General features: G+C 45.9%; 2 protein-coding genes across 2 annotated transcripts; one reads left to right on the forward strand and one right to left on the reverse strand.

Moving 5' to 3' along the window:
- Positions 1-4,070: 4,070 nt before the first annotated feature.
- CLN5 (CLN5 intracellular trafficking protein) lies at positions 4,071-12,323 on the reverse strand. Its single transcript, XM_054826100.1, has 4 exons — positions 12,163-12,323; positions 9,580-9,745; positions 8,196-8,421; positions 4,071-5,243 (listed from the first exon to the last, which is right to left on the reverse strand). The coding sequence occupies exons 1-4, from the start codon at positions 12,270-12,272 to the stop codon at positions 4,732-4,734; spliced, it is 1,014 nt and encodes a 337-aa protein (XP_054682075.1). The 5' UTR covers positions 12,273-12,323; the 3' UTR covers positions 4,071-4,731.
- A 2,588-nt stretch (positions 12,324-14,911) lies between these two features.
- On the forward strand, positions 14,912-25,815 carry LOC129206606 (glutamine amidotransferase-like class 1 domain-containing protein 3, mitochondrial). The gene is made up of 5 exons (XM_054826125.1): positions 14,912-15,048; positions 19,303-19,744; positions 21,117-21,288; positions 24,014-24,218; positions 25,522-25,815. The coding sequence occupies exons 2-5, from the start codon at positions 19,637-19,639 to the stop codon at positions 25,712-25,714; spliced, it is 678 nt and encodes a 225-aa protein (XP_054682100.1). The 5' UTR covers positions 14,912-15,048; positions 19,303-19,636; the 3' UTR covers positions 25,715-25,815.
- Positions 25,816-26,052: the final 237 nt, after the last annotated feature.

Consider the following 26,052-nt stretch of genomic DNA (forward strand, 5'->3'; position numbering starts at 1 on the left):
CCCTTCAGGTACTGGAAGGCTGCAATTAGATCTCACCAGAGCCTGCTCTTCTCCAGGCTGAACAACCCCAACTCTCTCAGCCTGTCCTCACAGGAGAGGTGCTCCAGCTTCATGGCCCTCCTCTGGACTCTCTCCAACAACTCCATGTCTCTCCTGTACTGGGGCCCCCAGAGCTGGACACAGTACTCCAGGTGAGGTCTCACAAGAGCAGAGTAGAGGGTCATGCTTGTTTTGATGCAGCCCAGGACACGGTTGGCTTTCTGGGCTGCAAGCACACACTGCTGGCTCATGTGGAGCTTCTCATCTATCAATACCCCCAAGTCCTTCTCCTCAGGGCTGCTTTCAATCCATTCCTCGCCCAGCCTATAGTTGTGCTTGGGATTGCGCCGACCCATGTGCAGGATCTTGCACTTGGCCTTGTTGAACTTCATGCGGCTCGCACAGCCCACCTCTCAGGCCTGTCAAGATCCCTCTGGATGGCATCCCTTCCCTCCAGCGTGTCGACCACACCACACAGCTTGGTGTCATCGGCAAACTTGCTGAGGGTGCACTCGATCCCACTGTCCATGTCGCCGACAAAGATGTTGAACAATGCCGGTCCCAGTACCGACCCCTGGGGAATGCCACTCATCACTGTTCTCCACTTGGACATTGAGCTGTTGACCACAATTCTTTGAGTGCGACCATCCAGCCAATTCCTTATCCACCGCATGGTCCATCCATCGAATCCATGTCTCTCCAATTTAGAGACAAGGATGTTGTGTGTGACAGCGTCAAATGCTTTGCACAAGTCCAGGTAGATGATGTCAGCTGCCCTTCCCTTATCCATCAATGCTGTAACCCCATCATAGAAGGCCACCAAATTTGTCAGGCACGCTTTGCCCTTAGTGAAGCCATGATGGCTGCCATCAATCACCTCCTGACCCCCTGGTCAGGTGGCCTGTAGCAGACCCCCACTATGATGTCCCCTGCTCCAGCCCTCCCTTTAATCCTGACCTATAGGCTCTTGGTCGGCTCCTCATCCATCCCCAGGTGGAGCTCCATGCACTCCAGCTGGTGATTGACATAGAGGGCGACGCCCCTCCTCACCTGCCCTGCCTGTCCTTCCTAAGGAGCCTGTACCCTTCCAGCCCAACACTCCAGTCATAGGAGCTGTCCCACCACATCTCTAATGCCAGTAAGGTCATAGTCTTGCAGGCGCACACACACCTCCAGCTCCTCTTTTTTTTTTTTTATTCCCCATGCTCCGTGCATTTGCGTAGAGGTATTTCAGTTGTGCCCCCGATGAGGCTGACTTATTGGCTGGGGTGGCTGGAATTCTTTTGTTGTATCTTCCCAGTGTTACCTTGTTGGTTCCTGTTGCATCCAGAGCTCCTGGCTCATCTCCTCTAGGCTTCAAGTGTGCTGTAGTGCATCCAGCACGTCTCTGAGCAGTAGGCCAAGGGCCCTCACCAGCACCCTGTCCCTCCAACCTGGGCACATCATCCCACAACATGCTGCTGGCAAGCCTGATGTTATCCCCTCTCCGCCTTCGAGCCTAGTTTAGAGCTCTGTTGATGAGCCCCACTAGTTCCTGGGCAAAGACCCTCTTCCCCCTTTGTGAGAGATGAATCCCATCAGGGCTCATCAGGCCTGGTGCCGTGTAGGCCATCCCATTGTCAAAGAACCCAAAGTTGTGGCGTTGGCACCAGCCACGGAGCCATGCACTGTGTCCACCTGTTCCTCCCAGCATTGCTGCCCTCAACTGGAAGGAGGGAGGAGAGTATTACCTGCACTCCCGAATCCTTCAGTGACTGTCCCAAGAGCCTGAAGTCCCTTTTGATCACTTCCGTGGCGCATGTCTCTGCTTCATCCCCATCCACATGGAGGAGCAGCAGTGGGTAATAGAGGGGTGTACCAGGCTGGGGAGTTTCCTAGCAAGGTCCTTGACACGGGCCCTGGGGAGGCAGCAGACTTCTCTGAGAGGAGGGTCTGCCCTGCTAGCGGGCCCTCTGTACCCTTCAGAAGGGAGTCCCCTACAACTATAACCCTCCTTTTCTTCTTTGTGGGGAGTAGTCATGACCCGAGGCATGGGCCTTTTGGGCCTAGGTGCTACCTCTGGAGTAGCTTCACTGTCATCCATATCCTCACTTGAGTGGCCTTCCACAGCCAGAGCCTCATACCTGTTGCACAGGGGTATGTGGCATGGCGAGGTGGGTGAGGAGAAGGTTTGCCTGCCATGCCAAGCGTGGACTTGTTTCCATTCACTCCCCTCTTTGAGGCTGCTGCCTTCTGCCTGGCAAGGGGAGGATACAGGGTCCCGTTCACTTTGGCTTTGGTCTGTTAGTTGTCCCTGTTTCTGTCTCAGGGAGGGCAGAGCTTGGCTCCACCAGTCTGTCTCCGCCTCTCTGATGCTCCTTAACCTCTCCACTTCTTCACATAATTCTGCCACCAGGCTGAGCAGATCATCCACCTGGTCACACCTCACACAGCCAATCTCACTAGTGCCTTCCCCTGCCAGTGCCAAGCTCAGGCACTCCCTGCAGCCTGAGAGCTGGGTGGCTGCATGCTCCCGTGGCAGCTCTGTCTGTGTTGCCACATGCCTTCTGGCGAGGACAGAGCTTAGGGCTTTCTGCCTGGTGGGTGCCATGGCTGAACTCCTTCTATGAGAGAGTGATGACCACCAGTGGACTCCCCTCTTGAGCAGGCAGACTGACTAGGCCCTACCCGCACACCCTGCCTGCGCGAACTGCCACGCAAACTGCCGCGCCACGCCCTGGCTGACGCGCCACGCTCTGTTTGCCTGCTCTGTTTGCCACGCTCTGGGGTCGCTAGCGCTCCCTAGGCTGCTTTTTATAGGTGTCGGGGGTGGGCGCCCTTGTGTTTGGCAACACCCAGGTCTCGTTGGTGGTACCTGCGAGAGCAATGTGACAACCTTTTTAGAAAATGCTACAGCAGAAGCTTTTGGGGATCCTACTGGCTTGGTTCCAGGATCCTATTCTCACTTCAAAGCTTTGAACACTCGTTTTGAGGTTGAGGCTTTTTCCTGAGAAGTATAGGTTCAAGAATGTTGAGGATTTCAAAGTTATAAAAACATGCATTTACAAGAATGTACCTCCTGTAGACAGGCTTGTGGCTCCCCTTTATCTCCCCTAGTGCCTCCTAGATTACCTTCTTGGTGGGTAATCTAAAGAATCTGAAGCTCAGCTAGTCAAAGCAAGGGCTTGTGACTTTGGCTGCAAAAAGTCTTTCAAGTTGAGGTAGAAGATAAAGTTTCATGTAACAGTGGAACTAATTAGCAGCTTTCCCCTGCAGAACAGAGGTGCTCTCATCACCTCATTCCTCTCACACCAGCTCTCATGCTCATCCCATTACATGATAATATGTGATTCAACTAATTCATTTTAGTTACTTTTTAATACAAGGTTAATTTTCTGCCATTCTTGTGATTTGAATCAAATCACTGTGTATTCACATTGTGTACTCCCCTCTTTGGCTGCAGCAGGCTATTCACTTGACATAAGCGAAATGAAACTGCAGAGTTGGGTTCCTGCGTTACTTAGCCATGATGCAGTAATAACCTCTGCAGGAGTGCTACTCCTGCAACTGGTTTAAAGAAAAAAATTAAAAATGAGCAGCGTACAGAGATGATTATGCTGCTGCAGGTGTTAATTTTTGTGTATAGGCACCTCGCTGCCCTCCACAAACCCTTGGCTTTGGTCAGTTGGGTTTAAAGGGAACTGGTTGCCAACCTGCTCAGCCAGGAACAGGACTCGAGGACACCACAGCTGGCACAGCCACACATTGCAAGCCAGTAAGAGGCTGCAATCCCCCAGGAAAATCTATGACAAGCACCAATTTTTAACTGTGACACCCCACAAACAGTCATTGCTTCTTTCATATTAAGGATTCCATGCTTTTTAAAGAAATGTAAAAGGAATATAAACACGACTTCTATGAAACTGACCTAACTGAAGCCTCAAGCAGACTTTAAGACAGGAGACTGCTAGAACACTGCAGTTCTGCATCACAGTTGACATCAAAGCAGGCCCTTTGCCTTCTTTCTGTGCTAGAAAACTCACACACAAATCTTAGGAAGAGCCATCTGTATTATGTTTACAGAGCAGGTGAAGGAAGCAAAGCAGTGACAAGATACCACCCATGCCATCTTGTAATAGATTCACTGCCCATCCCCACCCCTGCTAAACACCTGCTTCATGAACCACAGAATGGTTCATAGGTCCCAGTTGTACAAAGAAATACAGAAACACTGATCTAAGGCACGTGTTGAGGGAATTGGACGCATTTAGGCACTCATATTCGTTAGCTCTAACACAGATTAGCTGAGTTGGTCAGACCAGAAGGTCCTTGTAATGCTCGTGTCCCATCTCTGTTTGTCACCACATGGCCACGTGTGTGGAGAGCACCTGAGACCAGAGTGGGCGGGCTGCCTCCTGTTCACCTCTGGCACTGCAGAGCTTAGCCAAGAGGAGCCCCATCAGCCTGCCTTCAGGCAGCAGGGGCCCACGCTTACACGGATGGTGGCCAAGTCAGAGATGCTGAAGCGTTCATGAATGCGTTACGCAGGTAATAAGAAAAAAAGGCATAGTCTTTCATGTGGTCTAGCAAAGCCTTCCCAACACAACTTTTACAGTTAGTGAAGCATACAACGCTTTAATACCATCACAGTAGCGCTCCAAAATCCTTAAGGATATTCTGGCATAAGGGCAAGTTTGGTTCTTCAGTAAGCAATTATACACCAAAGGATGTTTTGCTTGCAATAGGTAAAGGGACCTCTTCATAAATTATTTTGAGATAAGGGAACTTCATAGGTAAAAACCAGTATTCCAAGTTGTAGAAGAGGTAAAACTGACGATTCAAGATGACACGATCAATTATTTTTAACATATCCACAAAAAACTCTCCAACTGTCTGATGAGGTTTGAATGGATAGTAGAAGTCTCTTATAGCTGCTGCCAACGTCTTGTTTCCTAGAGGTCCAAAAATAGATGTTTCATTTCCCAAATAAATAGGTTCTCCACTGAATAAAATGATGCTGGTATAGTTTGTTTGTATCTTCTTAAATACAGCTCCTAAGTCAGCTAGCTTCTGGTATGTTCTCAGTATAAATTTAGAGCATTCATAAGAGTCAAACCATACTATTGATTGTTTGTCGGGACTTGCTTGAACTGTCCAGGTCTCATAGTAAATGCCAGTCTCATTGTCGTATTTTACCCATTTTGCCATTTCATTAAACATGGTTCCTGTAAGAGATGAAAATAAGTATTACAAAGACTAAGTAACAAATACATCACTCAAAATATTTTCCATCTATTTCAAGGTTCACCTCCCTTCCCTGAAAAAGTTTACGTACATTACCTAACCATACAAAGAAACAAGGCTTAGGCTGGAGGAAGAAGTGATACCTCACTGAATAAACTATGTGTAAATTACTTAAACTGTAATTCCTTTTTCCGCCCTGTTCCCTGCTACTACGCCAGAACATCCAAATGTCAGAGAACCATGACACTTCTCATTTTGTTTTATCCATGTAGACAAATGGGGCAGGTAGTACGACCCACAAGAGATGCTGACAAAGTGCTCACCAGTGCAACAGGTGTCTCTGCACTTCCTCAAGTTTTAACTAAATTCAGCAATTCAGGGCAGAAGTTTTCATGTCTCTCCACAAAAGAAGCCGATGTAACCTTAGACTGAGACACCCTGCTGTTTAAGCAGCTCCTCAGCCAGCAAAGTTGAACTAAGACAAACAATAGGAGGGGGGTGTGAAGACCAGTAAACCTAAAGACCTTGTGGATTATTTTTTTTAATTTAGAATACATGCTTGGAGTGTTCTGGTGATTTCACAACTGGAATGAAGAAGACATCTCTTAGCTCATCCCTCTGTAGCTCCATACATGTGATGCATGTGTCTCCCCAAAATAGAGCTGAAGCACAGGACTCATCTTCCTCCTTTTGTTTCTTCCCCGCAGTCCTAGTACTGCACCTCTGCCTAGCCGTTCCCGCTCTCTCTTTCCTCAGTCACAGCACACGGTACAACCACCTATGACTCAGATATATCTAGCACCTCACATTCATAGCATGGCCAAATTTTTCAGATTATTCTTGTGTGATACGTCAGAAGACACAGCCAGACAACAGCTTGCAATCGTGATCGCGTTCCAAGCCACGATCTCTCTTTAGCTGCAAGTGTCACTGCTGTGGGTACAGTAACTGGGCTTGGTAGCTGCTGAAAGATAGGCAAGGCTGTTGCAAGCAGCTACCTTGCAGTTCAGGGATGGCAGACATCAGACAGATCCGTGTCACTAACACCGCCCTGCACACAACAACCACCCTCTCGCATTAGGTCTGAATTCACTGCAATGTTGCATTTGTCAAGACCAATGAAGAGCGCTGCATGTCACACATCTCCCTCCAAAACAAGCTACAAAGGTCAGATTGTTGGGCCTACTCTTCATCAGAGAGTAAGCACATCTCGCACTTGTCCTAAGGTAAGGCACGTATGCAAGCTACTACCTCAGAGTAACTAAAGCTCTGCATACTCACCTCCTAGGGTACCCCATTATAACTGTTCTACACTTAAGAGCTTTTAGGCTTCACAGCAAACATAACAATCACTCTGTTTAGTGAAAGTGTTGGATACTTTCTTTTTTAATTGTCCATGACTTGGTTTAATAAAACAGCAAGTCATTAAATCCGTATCAAGAACTGTACTTACTATACACTGTAGATGGGCTTGAAGCTCCCCTTTATCTTCTCTAATTCCTACCAGATTAGCTTCCTAGTGTGTATTCTGTAAGGCATGTTATTGAAAAGGATTTGTCTCTCCTAACAAGACCAAGATGGACTACATATGAAGTTCTGGCCTTAATATCTTATCTTAAATTAAACAAAAATATTACAGGCTAACGCGTGGCTCCATGACAATCTGTTGGAAAATGCCTAGACAGTCGAAAATCAGACTTTGGATATTCCTGCCCTATTTGCACAAAAGAAACATACTCCTAAGCAACATTAACCTGGTTGATGAGCTTTAAAAGAAAAACAAAACAAAAAAAAACTTCCTGAAAGTTTTGTGGAAACAGGAAGCAAGAGAGACAAGGAAGATCGTAACAATGCCTCCACAAGGCACCAGCATAACGTCACCCTTCTCAGGCGTCAAATAATCCACACAGCCAGGAAGCTTTACAAGTTGCACAACTGTATGAAAATATTTAATTTGGTATTCATACAAAAGAATCCAACCATATCAGGCATCAAAGACTTCAGTCATGAGCTAGAAACTCAGAGGAAAGCAGCTCCACTTACTTCATTGCTTAAAGAACAGCCTAGAATTTCTTAGCAGCACTGGATAGATTATCTAGAGACAGAATTCAGCAAAGCTGCTAAAGGTGGACATGGGCAAAAATAAAGCACCGCATCACACCAGCTATAATCTGACGCTCCATTGTTCCTTGTTGACGATGCTAACTTCGGAGAGTAAGTGGGTCTGGTCACACAAAATGCAATTCTCCAAGTCCTCAGGGGACTTTGTTCACAAGTCATTCACTCTATTACTACAGTAATCAATGAGATTTATTGAAATGACTTTTTTATTTTAGGATTTCTGTGTTCAGTATATACCAGGAAGCTATTCTGGTGATCATCTACCTATTTAAGAGGTGTAAATCCTGGTTTTGTTCTATGACATACGACAGAGACATATTACTGGGGACATTTGCACAGTTTTTATGACACATAATGGGGGAGATGGAGATTAATATTTTTTATACTATTTCTAAATATGTCGTATTTGTTTGCTCAGTAACATACACATTTTCACCAGTTTTTCTATCTCAGCAGTCATCTGCCATTTCACAATAGAAGGCTTTGTTTTGGCAAAGCCATGTGAAGAGCCCATAATGGTTCTGTATAAGCTGTTTTGCTATTTTTACACTCAAGAGACTCAAGTGTTTTTGTACAGCAACACCAAATGACCCTCATTTAACAACTCTTCAGCGTGTGTTATTCAAAGGGCAGCAGCCTCACGCCACTTTCTGTATTAAAGAAAGTGCAGAGATAGTATTTCAGCTTGAAATTAGCATCAGTGACTAACACTGTCAATAACCTACAAAACAAATGAGAAGATACTGCTTTACATGAAGACAAGGTTGTTTCTAAATTTTACATTAGCAGCATCCAAAGCATCTGAAATCTACCTGATATTGTGGTCACGAGAACTAGAGTGCCATTTTCCTTCCAGTGTGCATCATCTATTCCTTCAAAAAAGCAGGCAGCTCCCTGGTTACACCAGAATGGTGCATCCATGCCAGGCCGGAGATGTGGAAACGTGCAGTTCCCAAGCTGGAAGAGCTCATACCACTCCATCGTGTAGTTTTTGCCAGTCAGAGAGCTCTTGAAACCCACAGCATCATGCATAATTTTCTGGAAACGGAAAAAAAAAAATGCCTCAAAAGCCAAAACTTTAACATAAAACTGACTTCAGCTTGACCTGTACAGAAGATAAGACGATTTGGAGCTGTTGTGTTACAGAGGGAGAAGAGGGGAAGGAGTTCCTATAACATCTTGGATTCAGCAGCATTGATACAGCATACTAGGTGGTATCACACACATATTTTTATCAATCACAGTCATACTGTCTCAGTGCATGTCTCTCCATTCATTGTAAATTCTGTTATTTGGAGGCAGATACTCAGTGGGAGCTCACCATCAAAACTCAAGCTTACTTTTGAATCCTTAACCTCACAGGGCTACCAAAGAAGGAAAGAGCAGAACTGAGTTACCAAAACAAGATCTTAGTAATGAAAACCACAAAAGGAATCAGATAAATATTTATTTTAAAAGTTGTATAGTAAATACATAAATTCAATCTTAGTTTAACAACTGAGATAATGACATTTGAAGCTATTTCCATTTTTGTCTGTGTGCTTGGTTTTGATGTTGCTACTTCACGTTAGGGATCGTGCTTTGAAGCTTCATTATGCTACTGCTACAGCTATAAATATTACTAAAGTTGAGACTCTTTCATATTTGCATGACCCCATGAATGGAGACTGTAATTCAATACTGATCATAACATTCAAGGACGAACTGTAAAAGCAACCAACTCCCCATGATCCACCATTCTGACCAGCTAGCTGTCCCCTCCTGACAGATATCCATGTTCATGCAAATATCTAAGTTTTTAACAACAGAAAAGTTAATACACTATGTGCGCATTTCACCTGACATAAGGGGGCAAATAAAGGTATTTTCTTGATGCAGTGCTAGCACAGAAAAACAGACACCCAAAACATAATGGTGCGTGTACACAAAAAACTCCCAATATACAGCTCTGTGGGGGAATACATTCGAACCCAGCAACAGTGCTGGTCATGCTCTTTTCTTTAGCTGAGCTAAATTCTGTAACTTTTCTTTGACACTTACTGCTCTTTGGATATCTTTCCCACGTATAGCCTAGCTTGTGTGCTCCAATACTCTTCCATATAAGCGTATCCCAACCTTACAGCTCCCATTCTTGACACCTGCTGTTGAATTCACCTGCATTTGCCACTATAACTTAAACAAAAAATACCGCCTTACCAAATGTCCCAGTAGGTCCCCATATTTGAATTCCCATACTGGAGCCTGTAATCGATACACTTCAATGACATCCTCTTCTTTCATAACTGGAATGGCAGAGCCAGTAGGACAGAAGGTGTAACGAGCTTGGCAGTAAGGATCAGTTTTTGGACGGTAATCAAAGCGCCTGCGTTGAGAAAGAGAAGCACACAGAATGATAAGGACAGCTTCACAGCTGGACTAACTGCCTTGTAGCTTTGTTAAGGGCCTGGGTGGGAGAGCTCAAGTGTGCAGCCACCCCTCGACGACAGATTCTGTAATCCAGATGCTGCAACACTTGGAGTCCACGAGTTTGTAAGGCTGCTGAGGTGCATGTCTGCAGGAACAGGACTTAAGACTCACAAACGCAAGTCATGTTGTATGCAGTACTGATAGCAAAGGAGTGGATATGATGGAGATTACAAAGGGTGACTTATCACCCTCATGATCAGAGGGCTGGAGCACCTCTCCTATGAGGACAGGCTGAGAGAGTTGGGGTTGTTCAGCCTGGAGAAAAGAAGGCTCCGGGGAGATCTAACTGCGGCCTTCCAGTACCTGAAGGGGCCTACAGGAAAGATGGTCAGGGACTGTTTATCAGGGAATGTAGTGACAGGACAAGGGGTAATGGGTTTAAACTAAAAGAGGGTAGATTTAATTGAGATATAAGGAAGAAATTCTTTACTGTGAGGGTGGTGATGCATCGGAACAGGTTGCCCAGAGAAGCTGTGGATGCCCCCTCCCTGGAAGTGTTCAAGGCCAGGTTGGATGGGGCTTTGGGCAATGTGGTCTAGTGGAGGGTGTCCCTGCCCATGGCAGGGGGGTTGGAACTAGATGATCTTTGAGGTCCCTTCCAACCCAAACCATTCTGTGATTCACACAGAGATACATAGATGCTGGGTAGAGGATGGTTTGAGATATTCCTCAAAAACATTCTCCTAACAGTTTGTCTACACAGGGATTGACCAGTATGCTCTGGGTACTACTCTATAGTAATAGCTCCCCAGATGGAGCTATTTTTACTCTAGAATATTGCCAATATCAGAAAGAAATATTCTATTCCTCTATGCTAATTTAGATAGAGGCCTAAGAACCTACGATCACTGTTTCCATTCATCATTCCTATTAAACCTCAAAAACTGAAGACCGAGTCCATTTCTATATCACACTATATACAAACAGCAAAAAGCCTTTCTGACAAGTCTTCCTTTCTGAATTTTCTTCAAATTCACTCACTGTATTTCATTTAAAACAAAGTTCCTAGATTCCTGTCACCAAGACAGATTGGCGTAGACAGTTTGCCCAGAGCACAGCCTGAGAGTCTAACACAGTCAGTTGCCCAGGCCTACTGAGTGGCACAAATACCCCAGCCATAAGAAGACTCAAGGACACGGGACTTCCTGAGCCACGGTAAGGCCAGTAGCCCTGCTGAGACACCATAGATTTTCCCAGTGGACTTATACTCCAAGCTTGCTGGGTACTTCAGCATGTCTGCCTTTATTTTGTACTGGGGGGAGGGTGGGGAGAAAGAAAAAAAAAAAAAAAAAGAAAAGAGTATGGCTGCAAAAAGAACATACAGAAAACAAAAATTTATGCCAGCCACACGTTTAAGTCCTGTCTCTAAATCGTACATCTTAAATTTTCAATTTCCCCTCCTACTGCATCCTGCACGTGACAAAAAGGTAACAAACTTGTTAAAAAGCATTAAAATACCACATTTCTGAGGACAGGCTTGTACTCCAAGTTTGACCATTCCAAGACCCAGTCTTGCAACTCATGAACTTGCTGGAAAACCCGACACGTGACTGCGAGATCAGCTCCTTCAGGCATCACCCCATACAAATTTCACTGCTAGGAATTGCACAACAGGCTTTCAAAACTTCATGTGTGCATTAGATAGCAGTTAAAACTATAACACCTCCCTTCACAAACAGCAAACCCACACAAAATACACATGCAAGCGTAACCCTTCTCCTGAAGAGGCTCATTTCCTCAGCGTAACCAAAGCCGTAGCTACTTGCTTCAGGTAAATGCGATAACACGCATTCTTCCGCTTTCCCCAACAGCGCCAGGCCTTCTGCTGGAGCTAAGGCAGCTACAGAGCAGCAAACAGAATCTTACACCATTTCAACAAAAGTATGAAGTAAACTTAAATTTAAAAAATAAAATAAATCGTAGCCTGACTTCCTCATCGCAAGTCTTCGCTAAAACAGGAATTAAAGGAGCAACTTTAAAGCAAGGGCAATGGTTCCCGGGGGCAGCGATCCTGCTGTTGACAGAGCGAGCGCAGCTCTAGGCCAGGGACGGGACACTCGTTCCCTTGTGAGTAAACACACCGCATGCCCTATAAATGACAAATATCCCCGTGATTAAAAAGAGGGAGCCATTCATGGCCTTTTTTGTCGAAACGTTAAATAAACAAACAAAACAAACAGCTGACGGGCCGAGGAGGAGGAGCGGGTAAGGCGCAGGCAGCCGGGCCGGCCAAGCGATCGGCGGTGCCGGGCAGCCGCTGGAACGTCCCTGTCCCCCCCTCCGACCGCCGGGCCCGCTCCCTGCCTCACTCACCTGTAAGGCACCGGCCACCGCCGCTGCGGGGAGCGGAGCGCCCCCGAGAAACACGGCCCCCAAGCCGCCGCCAGCAGCAGCAGCAGCTGGTAGTGGCGGGCGGCGCCCATGGCCTTGCGGGGCTGCGAGCCAGGCCCCGGCGCTGCGGGCGGGCGGGCAGGGAGGCAGGCAGGGGAAGCGGCGGGGCTGAGCGAGGCTGGGCGGGAAGGAGGCCGCCCCCGCGCCCGCCCACAGGGCCCGGGACGGCCGGCGGTGCCCGCACAGGGCCCGGGCGGGAGGGCGTGAGGCGGGGAGGGTTATACCGTGCTACACGCAGGGTCCTGACCAAACGCAGGTGTTGGAGGAAAACCAACCGTGTGCTGAAATCATCCCTTAAAAACGTCACTTAAAAACTACGATTTCAGTTTTCTGGAGACCCAGATAACTATGCGTTCTTTTAATTTAGCTGAAGTATTTGTTAACAGCCCGGTATATTTTTTCAAACATTGCTTTGGAGCCGCTTTAAAATGGACATCAAATGCTCATCCTTATAACCAGAATCCACCGAGAGGGAGGACCTCTGGGTCTGGAGCTGGCACGATGAGGTGAGGCCTCACCAAATGGCAGGAAGGCTTTAGCTGCCATGAACTGGGTAGCCCTGAGCCTCTTGTGGCTGCCTGGAAGCCTTGTCTGAAGCCTTTCAGGGCTTCAAGCTAGGTTCGTATTACCTGTCACCCATTGCAGAACACTTATTCAGGTTGTAACAACTTACATTATGGGGATTATATAGAAGTTTATTCTCTCGGGTTTTTTGGATGATAGTGAGAACTATCTTTTAAGATGAACTCTGGCTAAGAGAAACAGTGAGGACAGGTTTGCCAGCAGCATCCCTGCAGTAAACACAGCTTTTTCCAGCTCTGTAGAGTTCAGAACCAGCTATGCTAGCGTCAGAGTCCAGGAAGCTAACTTTGGTAGTTGGCATCGGCAGTGAAAGCGCTGGTGTATGCTATTCACTGGGTAAATAACAACTCTGCTGTGGACTTTTGACCATCAGGAGCCAGAGAAATACCCCTGCTTATTATGTATGAGCCCCTAAAGAACAATCAGTTCTCTAGTCAGCACTATGCTAGGCTATATGCAAACAAAATTGGAGGCGGAAAAACCTTCACCCTTCGTAAAAATTAAGGACAGGCTGCTGAATATCAGTTTCGGTAATGCTGGGACTACTAAACATGTTAGAAAAACGTAAGATGGCACAGTTTATAAAATCTTTAATTTCAGCAACGTTTCTGTATCTCACTTCATTGTTGCGTGATTCTATATTGCTTATCTTTAAAATCCATGCTGTTCAGCACTATGCATTAATTTCATGCATATATACATAACCTATACATACCTATATTTCCATATTTGTGTCTGCTTTAAAGTAAAGCTCTATTTTTGTTCCTTATAAAATAAAGTGTGCTATTACTCACATGTGTTTCCTAGCTTGGGTATAGTACAAGATGCCAGCTCTTTCATCTGTTCAAAAAGGTATGTGTTTGTGTGGAAGACAGCCAAATTTCCTAGTTTTAGAGATTTTGATGTGTAACTCTGGAAGTGCTTTATGAAATACAGGAAGCATAATTTATCCCTTCTATGAAACAGGGATGCAGGGAAGTGAAATGACATAATGAAGGTGCTGTAACTGCTCGTTAGCCAAACTAGAAATACAGTATGAACTGGTTCTTAGTCCTGGCTCAGCGTGTTTGCAGTTTGGACTATTTAGTCTTCATTCAGGCAGTGCTGTGGTTGCTGAAGGTGTCGGGCCAAATGACTAAGATGGCAAAGCTATTGATTTCTTTTTTTTCATTTTAGTAACATTTTTGTATCTCACGTCATTGCATCCTGTAGGAAACTTTTGCAGCACAGTAGTCTGTTTTTTCTTCTCATACAACCTAAGTTATGTTGTGAACCATATTTTAACATAGAAAATAAACGACTACTAAATTTGTGAATATACTTGAGCTAAAAGCTCACATGCCAGCAATTTCTGAGTCAGCAGCTGTCTCATAACCAGAAATATGTCAAAGTGCCCTTTATAAACCCACAGAGCTGATCTGCATCTTTGTCCACTAGCAGGCATTGAGGAAGACTGAGACTGGAGCTGACTGGATTCCTAAATTTTTCTCATTTCCTAGATTATTTTCTTTTGATTAGTGAAACCCAAACATTTTGCTGAAACAATGAAGACTCAGCGTTTTCCCATTATAAAGGAGTAACTTCTCCATCTCTGCCCTTGAGAGTGACAGGAGGAACAGAGAGAAAGGGGAAAACGAACCCTGCTGCTGCACCCAGTTGTTGTTGTTTTGAACTGCCAGTTTGGTTCTGAACATCTACACGAGTCATCATACTGTAATAGTCACAGCAAAGAGACTGTTGAACCTGAAGTAACTGCTCCTGCCTCACGAAAATGGGCTTCTCTGGATGCTGCTTACATCTTCAGGTGCACGTCTGCCAGCATATATAGTGGCAATATGCCATTCAGTAAGAAAGTTACAATTATATATGGATCACAGTAGACAAAACTACATAGCCAGCAGTTTTATTGCTCACAGGTTTTTTTTTTATACTCACACTGGCATATTTTACATATTGAGTCGGCTGGATGCACACTGAGAAATACAAACATTAACTGAAGTCATACTGAAGCCAGTCCAAAGTTCATCAATCTGAGGTCCACCCCCCTGCCTTTGAGAGGTATGAAAGACATCTTGAGAAAAGGAGCCAGATACAGGACTCCTCTGCACCTATACTCTGCTATGTAGCCTGAGACGCAAATTGAACTATGCATTGGGGTGGAAGAAAGTCAGATGCCATGTCTTTTTTAGAAGAAAGAAGAATGGCCGGGCTTTGTGACCATGTAAGGTAGGGCTAAGGGTAGGGATAAGTGAATTGATGAGTCAGCTGGATGCAGTCTGTGAAATACAAAGAGCTATCCACATCGAATTTAAGCTAACCTGAGAATCTGTTGTTGGGCAACTAAGGCCCTTGAAAACAGGATTTCCACTAGACAAAACATCTTTCTCAAATACTGAGTAGTAGGAAAAGGGTTGGGGTCCAGGACAGAGCTCTAATTCAGCCACCTGAAGCCTGAAGGAGACAGTACATCAAGGCCCAGAGCGTGCTTTCCCCTTCAGGGTGTGTGGCTGAAGGTCTGATAAGAACTTTTGTGAAGAAAGCCAGAAACTGCCCCTGTCTCAGCTCTCCCAAACAGCTCTGCTGAGACAGCTCAGCAGGGGCTACCTGCTCCTTTCCTGAGGAGCTGCTTTTAAGCTGGGGCTCTTGCCTCCCACCTGAGTTACACAGCAGCCATGCCTGGGCCCAGCCCCGTACCCCATTGATGCAGACCCCAACCCAAGTATCTGCCATCCCAGCTTGACCTTGCATCTGCCCCATCACCATGGACTTGCCTAGTGTTCGGACTCTTGGTGGAACCTCACTGCTATCACCAGAGCTGCCCTGCTCACCTTACTCGTGGGGTGGGACTGGGCCAGGCTGGTGAGGCACCTGCCTCCCCTTGCCCTGTTACCACCCTCGGCATCCCTTGGGGAGCAGCCAGTCCTCGCCATGCCCTGGCACCCTAACTGTGATGCTGCTACATAGCAGAGCAGTGAATCCTCTTCCCCATTCCAAATACATGTTTATATGAAGTCAGATAACAACTTTCGCCATTTATGCTAGCTCTACGGGGGTCAGAGAGCAGCAGCAGTAGGGCTGCTTTGCAAGGGAGGACAAGCCAGGAGCAGAGGTGACCATGGTGCAGGCAAGGGCAGTGACCTCAGTAACCACAGTGCAGTCCTGAAGCTTCTGAATGGGAACAGGTATGTAGTAGTGGCTGGATCCACCAACAGCCCCAGGCACAACAAGGTAGAGTCAAGCCCAGGACTACCTATAATATGTGTCCAAGGTCCCTCCAGGAGGCAGGACTGAAGATGAGGCTACCTGTAGCAGAGGTTCACAGTGTATGCAGGAAGACCAGCCTATATGTCAGGACAACAGGAAGGTGGACATGCACACCTACAGCATAGCTCAGGTCATGTCTGGATGTTCAGGCCTAAGTTTACATGTAGCCCATGGCTGTGTGGGTGGAGGCCACAGCCGAGGCTGGCCAGGGTAATTGTAGGGCTACTAGTGCACTCAGGGCCCTGAGACCAGCTTCTTTTCCCATCAAAGTGTGTCACCTTGCAAAGACCTGGCTTCAGAGGTGTAGTCCTTGTGAAATGCTCTTGTTGCTACTTGCTGTTGTGGGTCCAGGCCAGAGAAGTCATCACAGGGCTACTTCAGGGTGATATAGAGCCAGGGCTAGGACATGTCATGAGCTGGGATGAAAACATGGATGTAAGACAGACACGGAGTGCCATGACAAGGTCACAAAGCCAGGGCAGGGACATGGCATGAACAAGTTGGAGCTAGATCATGGAACAGAGCCAGGGCAGTTATGGAGCTGGCACAGAGATGTGACATAGGGGACCTGAAATAGGATGGGAATATCACACCCCATTCAAGTCCAACATCCATCCAGGAAAAAGGGCTACCTATAATGTGAGTCTGAGGTCCATCCAAGAGACGGGGCCAGAAACAAGACTGAAGATGAGGTTACTGACAATTCAGGTCCAGGGTCCATACAACAAGACTAGCCAGTAAGTCAGGACAAAAAGGAGCAGGGAATTCCAGCTCTGAAGCTGCTCAGTTCTCTAGCTCAAACATTAACCCTGGCCCTAACACACTGGAGAGTTTGGGACTTCACTTATATCTCCAAACGTGAACTTAAACTCCTTCCAGACAGCAGCCTCTTCCTAGCTCTCAAGCATGAGGAGGAGTCCAGTGGGATTCCAGCTCTGGAGACTCTCAGTTCTCTGATTCCCAAACTAAACCAACCCTCCCACTCTCCTGAGCCTAAGAAATCCCATGCCAGTAAGTATGTTGAACTGCCACTCCACTCTCACCAAATATATTTTTCATTTCTCTGGGTTGAGATGGCTCTGCTCCACTGGAATTTCCCTGGGGTCCTACTCAGCCTGGAGAGTAAGATGAGGGTTTGGTGCTGTATGGAGCTTTAACTCAAGTGTATTGAACTGAGAGGGATCCCCCAGTGTATGGTTGTGGATCAGGTATCAGGCAATTGAGGGCTTTCTGAGCTGGAGCTGCACTGCAGTCCTGCTCAATCCTGAGAGGCAGAGTGTGGGCTGTGGTGGAGACCGAACTGTAGCCCTACATCCATTTGGAGCAAACATTGCCCAGCAGACAGCAGTCTGCCCTTGTCGTGGTTTTACCCCAGCCGGCAGCTGAGCACCACGCAGCCGCTCGCTCACTCCCCCCCATCAGGATGGGGGAGAGAATTGGAAAAGTTAAAGTGAGAAAACTCATGGGTTGAGATAAAGACAGTTTAATAGGTAAAGCAAAAGCCGCATTCACAAGCAAAGCAAAGCAAGGAATTCATTCACCACTTCCCATGGGCAGGCAGGTGTTCAGCCATCTCCAGGAAAGCAGGGCTCTGTTACGTGTAACGGTTACTTGGGAAGACAAATGCCATCACTCCAAATGCCGCCGCCCCCCCCCCCCCGCCCCTTCCCCAAGCTCCTTATAAACTGAGTATTATGTCATATGGTATGGAATATCCCTTTGGTCAGTTTGGGTCACCTGTCCTGTCTGTGTCTCCTCCCAATTTCTTGTGCACCCCCAGCCATCCCGCTGGCAGGGCAGTGCAAGAGCAGAAAAGGCCTTGGCCCTGTGTAAACACTGCTCAACAATAGATCCATAGAACAAAAACATCTCTATATTATCAATGCTGTCTCCAGCACAAATCCAAAACATAGCCCCATGCTAGCTACTATGAAGAAAATCAACCCTCTCAGCTGAAACCAGGACAGCCCTTAAGCAGGGAGTTTCCCTATCTTGACCCTTTGCTGTTCAAGAACCTCCCTATCCATCATCCCGTACAGAATCCTGACCTCTCAGTATAAAGCTGAATGCATTTTGTTACGTGATTGTCAGTGTGACCAACTGCTGAATAGACTCACAGATTCTGTCTCAAATAGCTGCTGCTTCACATAGCTGGTGAAGGGTCTAGAGCACAAGTCTTATGAGGAGCAGCTGAGGGAACTGGAGTTGTTTAGCCTGGAGAAGAGGAGGCTGAGGGGAGACCTTATCACTCTCTACAACTACCTGAAAGGAGGTTGTAGCCAGATGGGTGTTGGTCTCTTCTCCCAAGTAACAAGGGATAGGACAAGAGGAAATGGCCTCAAGTTGTGCCAGGGGAGGTTTGGATGGGATATTAGGAAAATTTCTTCACTGAAAGGGTTGTCAATCATCGGCACAGGCTGTGCATGGAAGTGATTGAGTCACCATCCCTGGAAGTATTTAAAAGACGTGTAGCTGTGGTGGTCAGGGACATGGTTTAGTGGTGGACCTAGCAGTGCTAGGCTAAGGGTTGGACTTGATGATCTTAAAGGTCTTTTCCAACCTAAACAATTCCGATTCTAAGCAGCTCATTAAAAAAGAAGGACCAAGAGCTCAGAGATCTCACTAAAATTAAATACAGCTGGTCACTGGTGTAGCATGTGTGCACAGTCATAAGGAGGAGACTAGGGATGAATGCCTGCCTTGGCCCAAGGAAGCACTTTGGTTTCCTAGGGCAATGCCTTAATGACTAAGCTGGGAGTGGGTGAAAGAAGACAGGTTGGTTTTCCAAAGAAACTCTGTTTTTTGTGGTAAAATGGAGCCACTCCCTAGAACTGAACATGAGGTTAAGGGAACCAAAACGGGTATGTGGGTCTGAAACAAGCAGCATCAGGACCCGGCAGTACTGCTGGCCTCTGCACAAACTCTACTTTTTTGGTTTTCAAAGCAGTATATTCACTACACCATTATAGTCCTACCCATAAAACAAAAAAACCAATCTCACATACACCACTGAGCCTTCGTGAGGCCCTACTGGAAGCAGAGCAACGTTCAGGCAAGCTACAGGGATGCAGATGTGTAACAGCATTGCAAGGGTCACTGCAGCACCTTCTCTGCACTAGCTATGCTGTAATATGCAGGCCAGGAGAGAACTGAGACCGACAATATGCCTGAGCCTGCTTCGTTTAAGACTAAACGCACTTTTTTTTTTTTTTCCAGATCCCCCCCCGACGTTTAAAACTCCCCCCCACCTACATTTTGTAGGCAGCAGGGAGAGCACCTAGTGAAAAACTGCCTGCAAGGAACTGCTTACGGCGTGCCGGACCCCGGGGCAGGCTGAGCCCCCGGGGCGCCAGCTGGTGGGGGGGGCGTCCCAAGACGCAAGCCCTGCGAGCCTGACGGCTGCGAGGAGCTGCAAGATGGAGGCCGAGCCGCAACCCAGCGGCGCAGGCGCAGCAGGAAGAGGGGGGCGGTTCTGTGAAGCCCAGGTTCACCGGCTTCAGCAGCCTTTGACTGGGCCTGAGGGGTGGGTGCTCGGCGGGAGGAGGCCGTCATGGGCAAGCGGGTGGCCTTGGTTCTCGCCGGCTGCGGTGTTTTCGACGGCAGCGAGATTCACGAAGCCTCGGCGACGCTGGTGCACCTCAGCCGCGGCGGCGCGGAGGTAGGGGAGTGGCGGGGAGGCGGGACCCCGCTGCCCGGCACCCTCGCGGGGTGCGTGTGGAGCCGCGTGTGACAGGCTCCCCGGGGGACGGGGAAGGTATAGCTGCCCCGTCTCTTGGCGCCCCTCAACAGCCGAGGGACCCCCCGCCTTGGCTTTCCCCCCCTCCCCGCCGTGTGCCGGGGTGGGCCATCCTGTGGCTCCTGCTGTTTGCCGGATAGGAGCCTCTCCTGCTTCCCGGTGGTCTTTCCCCCTCCGCTGCACACTACGAAGCCTGTTCAGCCATAACCTCTCTCCTTACCTTATCCCACCCTATCGTCACCCCCTCCCCAGAGACGTGAATGCCCCCCCGGCAGGAGCAGCAGTCAGACGCAGGCAGCAGGAGGTCTTGCCCTGCTCCTCTGTCCCCGGCAGCCTGCTCGGGGAGCTGACGATGGGACCCGGTTAAAATTCTTGATCTACTTTCCGATCACTTTTCCAGAAGTCAAGCGCTTGCTCTCACTCAGGTTCACCTGCTTGTTTTCTGCTAGCTGTTTCTGGGCTTTTCCTCAGAGAAGCCTGGACCGGTGGCGGTGGTGTGCTTTGGTCCTGTCCGTTGCTTCAGGTGGCAGAAGGTGGTCACTTTCTGTCTACCTGTAGCTACACTCAAGTATCTGATGGTAACAAAGCAACCCACCCATATTTAACACAAAATTGTCCTCTCTAAAATTAACTAAAGCAGCAAGTGCTGAGAAGTCTGCAAAGCAAGCATCAAAACAGATGTGTGAAAACAGTCCCTGCAGTATACCTTTCACAGAATTTCATATTTTTGATGCAGCTTTCCCCTTTCGTGCCTAACCAAAATGTGTTCTTCAATGTTTTGTTTTTCCTTCCTGCTACCAGTCTTTTAAGAAAGCAAGTAACTCTAATGTCTGCACTAGCAATGCTTGTTAAATTTGCATCTTTATTTTTTAAACTTTTTTGTAAAATTCTCTTAGCGCACTGATTCCATACCAGTTAAGAGCCGCTTTTCTGCAGGCTCATCTGTGTGTCCAGGCAGGCTGCTGTTATAAATCGTGGTGCTCTGTTTGTCCTTGGGGCTGTCCTCAGAGGGAAGGCAGGCCCTGGCAAAATCGGTAAGCCTAATGTCAGCATAAGAATGCACTCCTGTCAGAAAGCTGCAGGAATAGGATGGGGAGTGTGGCTGGGTTTACCCATCCTAATACATCACCTGTCACTTTAGATATTTGATTCAATAGATCCATCCTGTGGAATCCATTTCTTTTGGGTAAGAGACTTAAGGAACAAAAAATGTTTTCATTAAATGATCTTTATTATGACCAATACGTATGAGTTCTGGTTATGTTAACAAAATTGCTTAATCTCTATATTCTAGGTGAAGATATTTGCCCCTGATATTGAGCAAAGGGATGTAGTCAATCACCTGAAAGGAGGACCAACAGAAGAGAAGAGAAATGTGTTAGTTGAAAGTGCCAGATTGGCAAGAGGAGACATTCAGGATTTGGCAGAATTGAAAGCTAGTGAATTCGATGCGGTCATTTTCCCTGGTAGGTGCTTTTAAAATAAAATTAATTGTGGGTTTTGAATTACAAATAACTGCTTTGCCTTCACATCTTTTTACTTTTAAATTGGTTTACAGAATAAATTACACTCTTGAACTGAGAGGTATGTGGGTTTTTTCTTTACTTACTTATTTTCTTTGAGGATGAGAAAATGTTTCAGCGAGGTCTCATGGGCTGATAAGTCATCTCAGTTTATTAATTTATAGTTCATTAATTTGAAATGCCAGAGTGTTCTTTTGGTGTTAAGTAATACATCACTCTGTTCCTTCTTTCTAAAGATTGTGAAAACTTCAATACCTACTTGTGTACAAGAACACTGACCAGAGTATGAAAGTAAGGCCAGAACTTGATGTTACGTGGTAATGTCTTAATTTTAGGGCCTCTGAAATTGTTGACAGAATAGCAGGTTGCCAAATAGATAATATTCCCTGTCAGATGTGAATACATTTTGTTTTAATTATGTGTCTTGTCTGCTGCTGATCAAGTTATACTAAACATGTTTATGGATAATTTTTTATTTATAGATCACAAAATTGCCTTTCAGACAGAGGTAATTGTAATCACTTTAGAAATGAAGAAACCAAAGCGTCACGAGGAAGTTATGACTTGCTGAAGATCACTTCCAGAATATTCATAGTACTGTTAAATAGTGCCTTCATGATTGTGCCTAAACGTTAATTTTGAAGTTGTTACGCTGTCTTCTGTTGTAAGGCCAGCAGAGGGAGTGTGTGTATAACGCAGAGAAACATATTTCCAGCGCTAAAATGAGTGGGTGACATCAGGGCTGATCAGGGACTAGAGGCTAGCAAATATTTTCCACGTTAATATCATGCTGTTATAACCCAGGCTCAGGAGAGTTGCTGTAATAACTTTTAGAGGGAAATAAACCCTATTAAGTTTGAAGATTAAAATCTTACCTCAGAGATTCCAGGTAAACTTGAAAGTGAGCAAGGATTGAAAGGAAAAATATTAAAAATGTAAAGTTTCTTGATGTTATCCCTCAAAATACTTGTGGAAATTTCTGTTTGCATATTGTAGAAAAGTTGATGTTGTGCACATTCCATAAGGAATCAAATATAACAGATGGTTACACTTACTAATAACCTTCTTTCTTTGATCATTCTGATGGTTATAAATCCAGCAAATGAAGGTGCTGTAAAATAGAATCTCCTTGTACAATTAGAGGAAGATTAAATGCAAGTAAAGGATTGTTACAACTAATTTCTAGAAAGCAAATTCAGCATTATTTTTAATAGGAAATTGTATTGTCAGTCACAAGTGATATGTCTCAATATGATATCATTGCCTTTTTAACATAGAATCATAGGATGGTTTGGGTTGGAAGAGACCTTAAAGATCATCTAGTTCCAACCCCCCTGCCATGGGCAGGGACACCCTCCACTAGACCACGTTGCCCAAAGCCCCATCCAACCTGGCCTTGAACACTTCCAGGGAGGGGGCATCCACAGCTTCTCTGGGCAACCTGTTCCGATGCATCACCACCCTCACAGTAAGAATTTCTTTCTAATATCTAATCTAAATCGCCCCTCCTTCAGTTTAAACCTATTCCCCCTTGTCCTATCATTACACACCCTTGTAAACAGCCCCCCTCCATCTTTCCTGTAGGCCCCTGTTCAGGTGCTGGAAGGTTGCAATTAGGTCTCCCTGGAGCCTTCTCTTCTCCAGGCTGAACAACCCCAACTCTCTCAGCCTGTCCTCATAGGAGAGGTGCTCCATCTCTCTGATCAGCTTCGTGGCCCTCCTCTGGACTCACTCCAACAGCTCCCTCCATGTCTCTCCTGTACTGGGGCCCCCAGAGCTGGATGCAGTACTCCAGGTGGGGTCTCACGAGAGCGGAGTAGAGAGGGAGAATCACCTCCCTTGACCTGCTGGTCACACCTCTTTTGATGCAGCCCAGGACACGGTTGGCTCATGTTGAGCTTCTCATCCCCCAAGACCCCCAAGTCCTTCTCCTCAGGGTTGCTCTCAGTCCATTCTCCACCCAGCCTGTATTTGTGCTTAGGATTGCCCCGACCCGTATGCAGGACCTTGCACTTGGCCTTGTTGAACTTCACAAGGTTCACGAGACTCACCTGTCAAGCCTGTCAAGGTCCCTCTGGATGGCATTTGAGCTTTTTTTAATGTAATATCCATTTTGGTTTTATTGTGTTAACCTTTAATTTTTGTTAAGATCAAAAATAATTCCAGAGGGGGAAAAAGCTCTCCTGTAATTGCTTAAGTATTGAAGTAAAACTTTAGAGTATTAAAGTAAAACTTGAGAGTGAATTACTGTAGAGGGTCAAATCACTGTTTGCATTGCTCTCATGAATTACACTCTTCTACTTCTAACTATCATTAATCTTTCTACTGATCCCTCTCTTTCTTACTGAGGGGTGCATATTGGATAGTGTAGCTTTTCAAGTGACTAGCAAGTGAATGTGAGGTTTCCTATTTGTCTATTTGTTGCTCATTGAAGCAAGATGAAGCTTTCTGGCCTATGTAACATAACGTGGTATAAAAAATGTGCAGTTAAACTTTTAACATTGTAATCCTATCATATTTCACGTGCTGAAAGTTTTCAGTATACTAACTTAACAGTCCTACGTATGCCATGATTATGTTATTAAAAAAAGAACAACTTCTTTCTGGTATCGAATTTAATGGCTTTTAGCAGTGTCTTACATTTGGGGTTTTTTTGGGGGTTTTTTAGGTGGTTTTGGTGTAGCAAAGAACCTGTGTTCCTGGGCTGTAGATGGCAAGAACTGCACTGTCAACGAGCACGTGAACTCCACGCTCCAAGCTTTCCACAGTGCTAAAAAGCCCATTGGTTTGTGTTGTATATCACCAGTCCTGGCAGCTAAAGTCTTTCCTGGTTGTGAGGTCACAGTCGGCCAAGATAAAAACGTAGATGGAAGGTAAGAAGGAAATGGATGGAGATGATTTATATGGGAATTAGGATTAGGAAATGGTCAGTCTTCTGTGCAAAAGTCTGAGGTTTCTGGTGCCAGTAACCCTTGGGTACCTTATTAGTGACATTTTTCACTTACTTCAAATTTTTGCTTGCATAATAATAGTAGGCACAGAACTCTCAGGGCAGACAGACCAGATCTGTGAGGTCAGGTGACTTATGCACTGCAGCGTTGGAAAAATGTATTCCTAAATTCAGAAATACATTGTTCTGTGATATGTTCTATGACGTCAACATCCATAGACACATTACAATTAATAGTATGAAAACTCTAGGGAGCCTTATCTCTTGCCTAAGCCATCAGTCTGGGAGCCACCAAAGGCAACACAGGCTCCTGCACTGGCTTTATTGTGCAGTGTGGGTGCTAATGAGTCACTGGATGTAGCATCTGTCAGTCCTAAAAGTGACAGAACAAAGCGACTTTTATAGAATCATAGCTGCACAAACACGCAGGTGACCAAGGATATCAAGGTTTTTTTTTCATGTTACATTCATGGTAATTGAGTAATAGATTTTAGCTCATATTAAGTGAGATAACAGAATTTGCTTACCCAGTGCCTTTGATTCATGTTGGAAACGTGCAAATGAAGAATAGGCATCTGGCTACCTGGCATTCAAAAATTTGGTACCCTGTGGGGTTTTGTCTGTTCAGGGATTTTTGATAAAGTTTTTCTGGTGGTAGTGGTTTGGGGCCAGTTTAGGGGAGGCAGGTGAGAACAGGGCCTGGCAGAAGTCAGTGCTGCTTCAAGGACTGTCAACTCCCAATAAAACTTCTGAATGGAATTTCATATTGGCAGCGGTAGTGAGGGATTGCCTCCACCCCCCTGTTCCTGCCTTATCCTCGGGGGAAAAAAAAAAAAAATCTCTGCAGAATCCCAGTGGAAGGCCTTCCATGGAGGTGTTGGAAAAGGTCTAACATGTCTGCAAGTTCAGCTGGCATCTCTCACACTTTTGGGAATCAGTCATGGCTGCACTTGGTATCATCTTGTAAACTTACTGAAGGATTGTTAAAACCAGAATTGTACCTTCTAACGTACTGTGGCTCTGCATTTCAGATGTTGTTTCCAAAATCAGATCACTGCTTGTGTCCATAGGGGATGGGAGAACCTGACAGTGGCAGTCTGACTCCCTTGTCATCATGAACTAAAGAGTCGCTTAAATATTATTGTAGTTCTATCATTCAAGTTATGTTGGCAGAACTTTATGGCTGTATCATCTCTTTATGTTAATTATAATCTTTTTATTTACAGATTTCCTGATGCTGAAACTGCATCTGCTATAGCAGAGCTTGGATGTAAGCACATTTGCAAAAATGTAAATGAATCCCATGTGGACAAAGCCAATAAAATAGTTACTACCTGTGCTTTCATGTGCAAGGCTCCTCTGCATGAAATCTTTGATGGAATTGGAACAATGGTACAAGAAGTCCTGAAACTTGCCTGACTGGAAGCTTACAGGCTTCTGCAAGGAAATCAGTTTAGCTAAGCATAAGCATGTAGCTTCGTTTCATTGTATTAATAAAATAATGCAACTATTAAACTTCACAGTTCTTGGGTTTTTTTATATCTATAATACATCAAATGGTTATTGCTATGTTTATCTGATTTGTTTCTCTTTTAAATTACAAAGCATGTGTTGAAAGTTGTTGGGGGGTCCCCTGTTTTTTCGCATGAATCTGAACGTATTCAGTCTTGATAAGATAATGTGGGAACCCTCCTTGTCCAATGGGGTTTTATCTAATGATTATCAGTAACTCACATTTGGTGTTACCCAGCTATAAT

Source organism: Grus americana, chromosome 1 (assembly GCF_028858705.1).
Source record: "Grus americana isolate bGruAme1 chromosome 1, bGruAme1.mat, whole genome shotgun sequence".
Lineage (NCBI taxonomy): Eukaryota > Metazoa > Chordata > Aves > Gruiformes > Gruidae > Grus > Grus americana.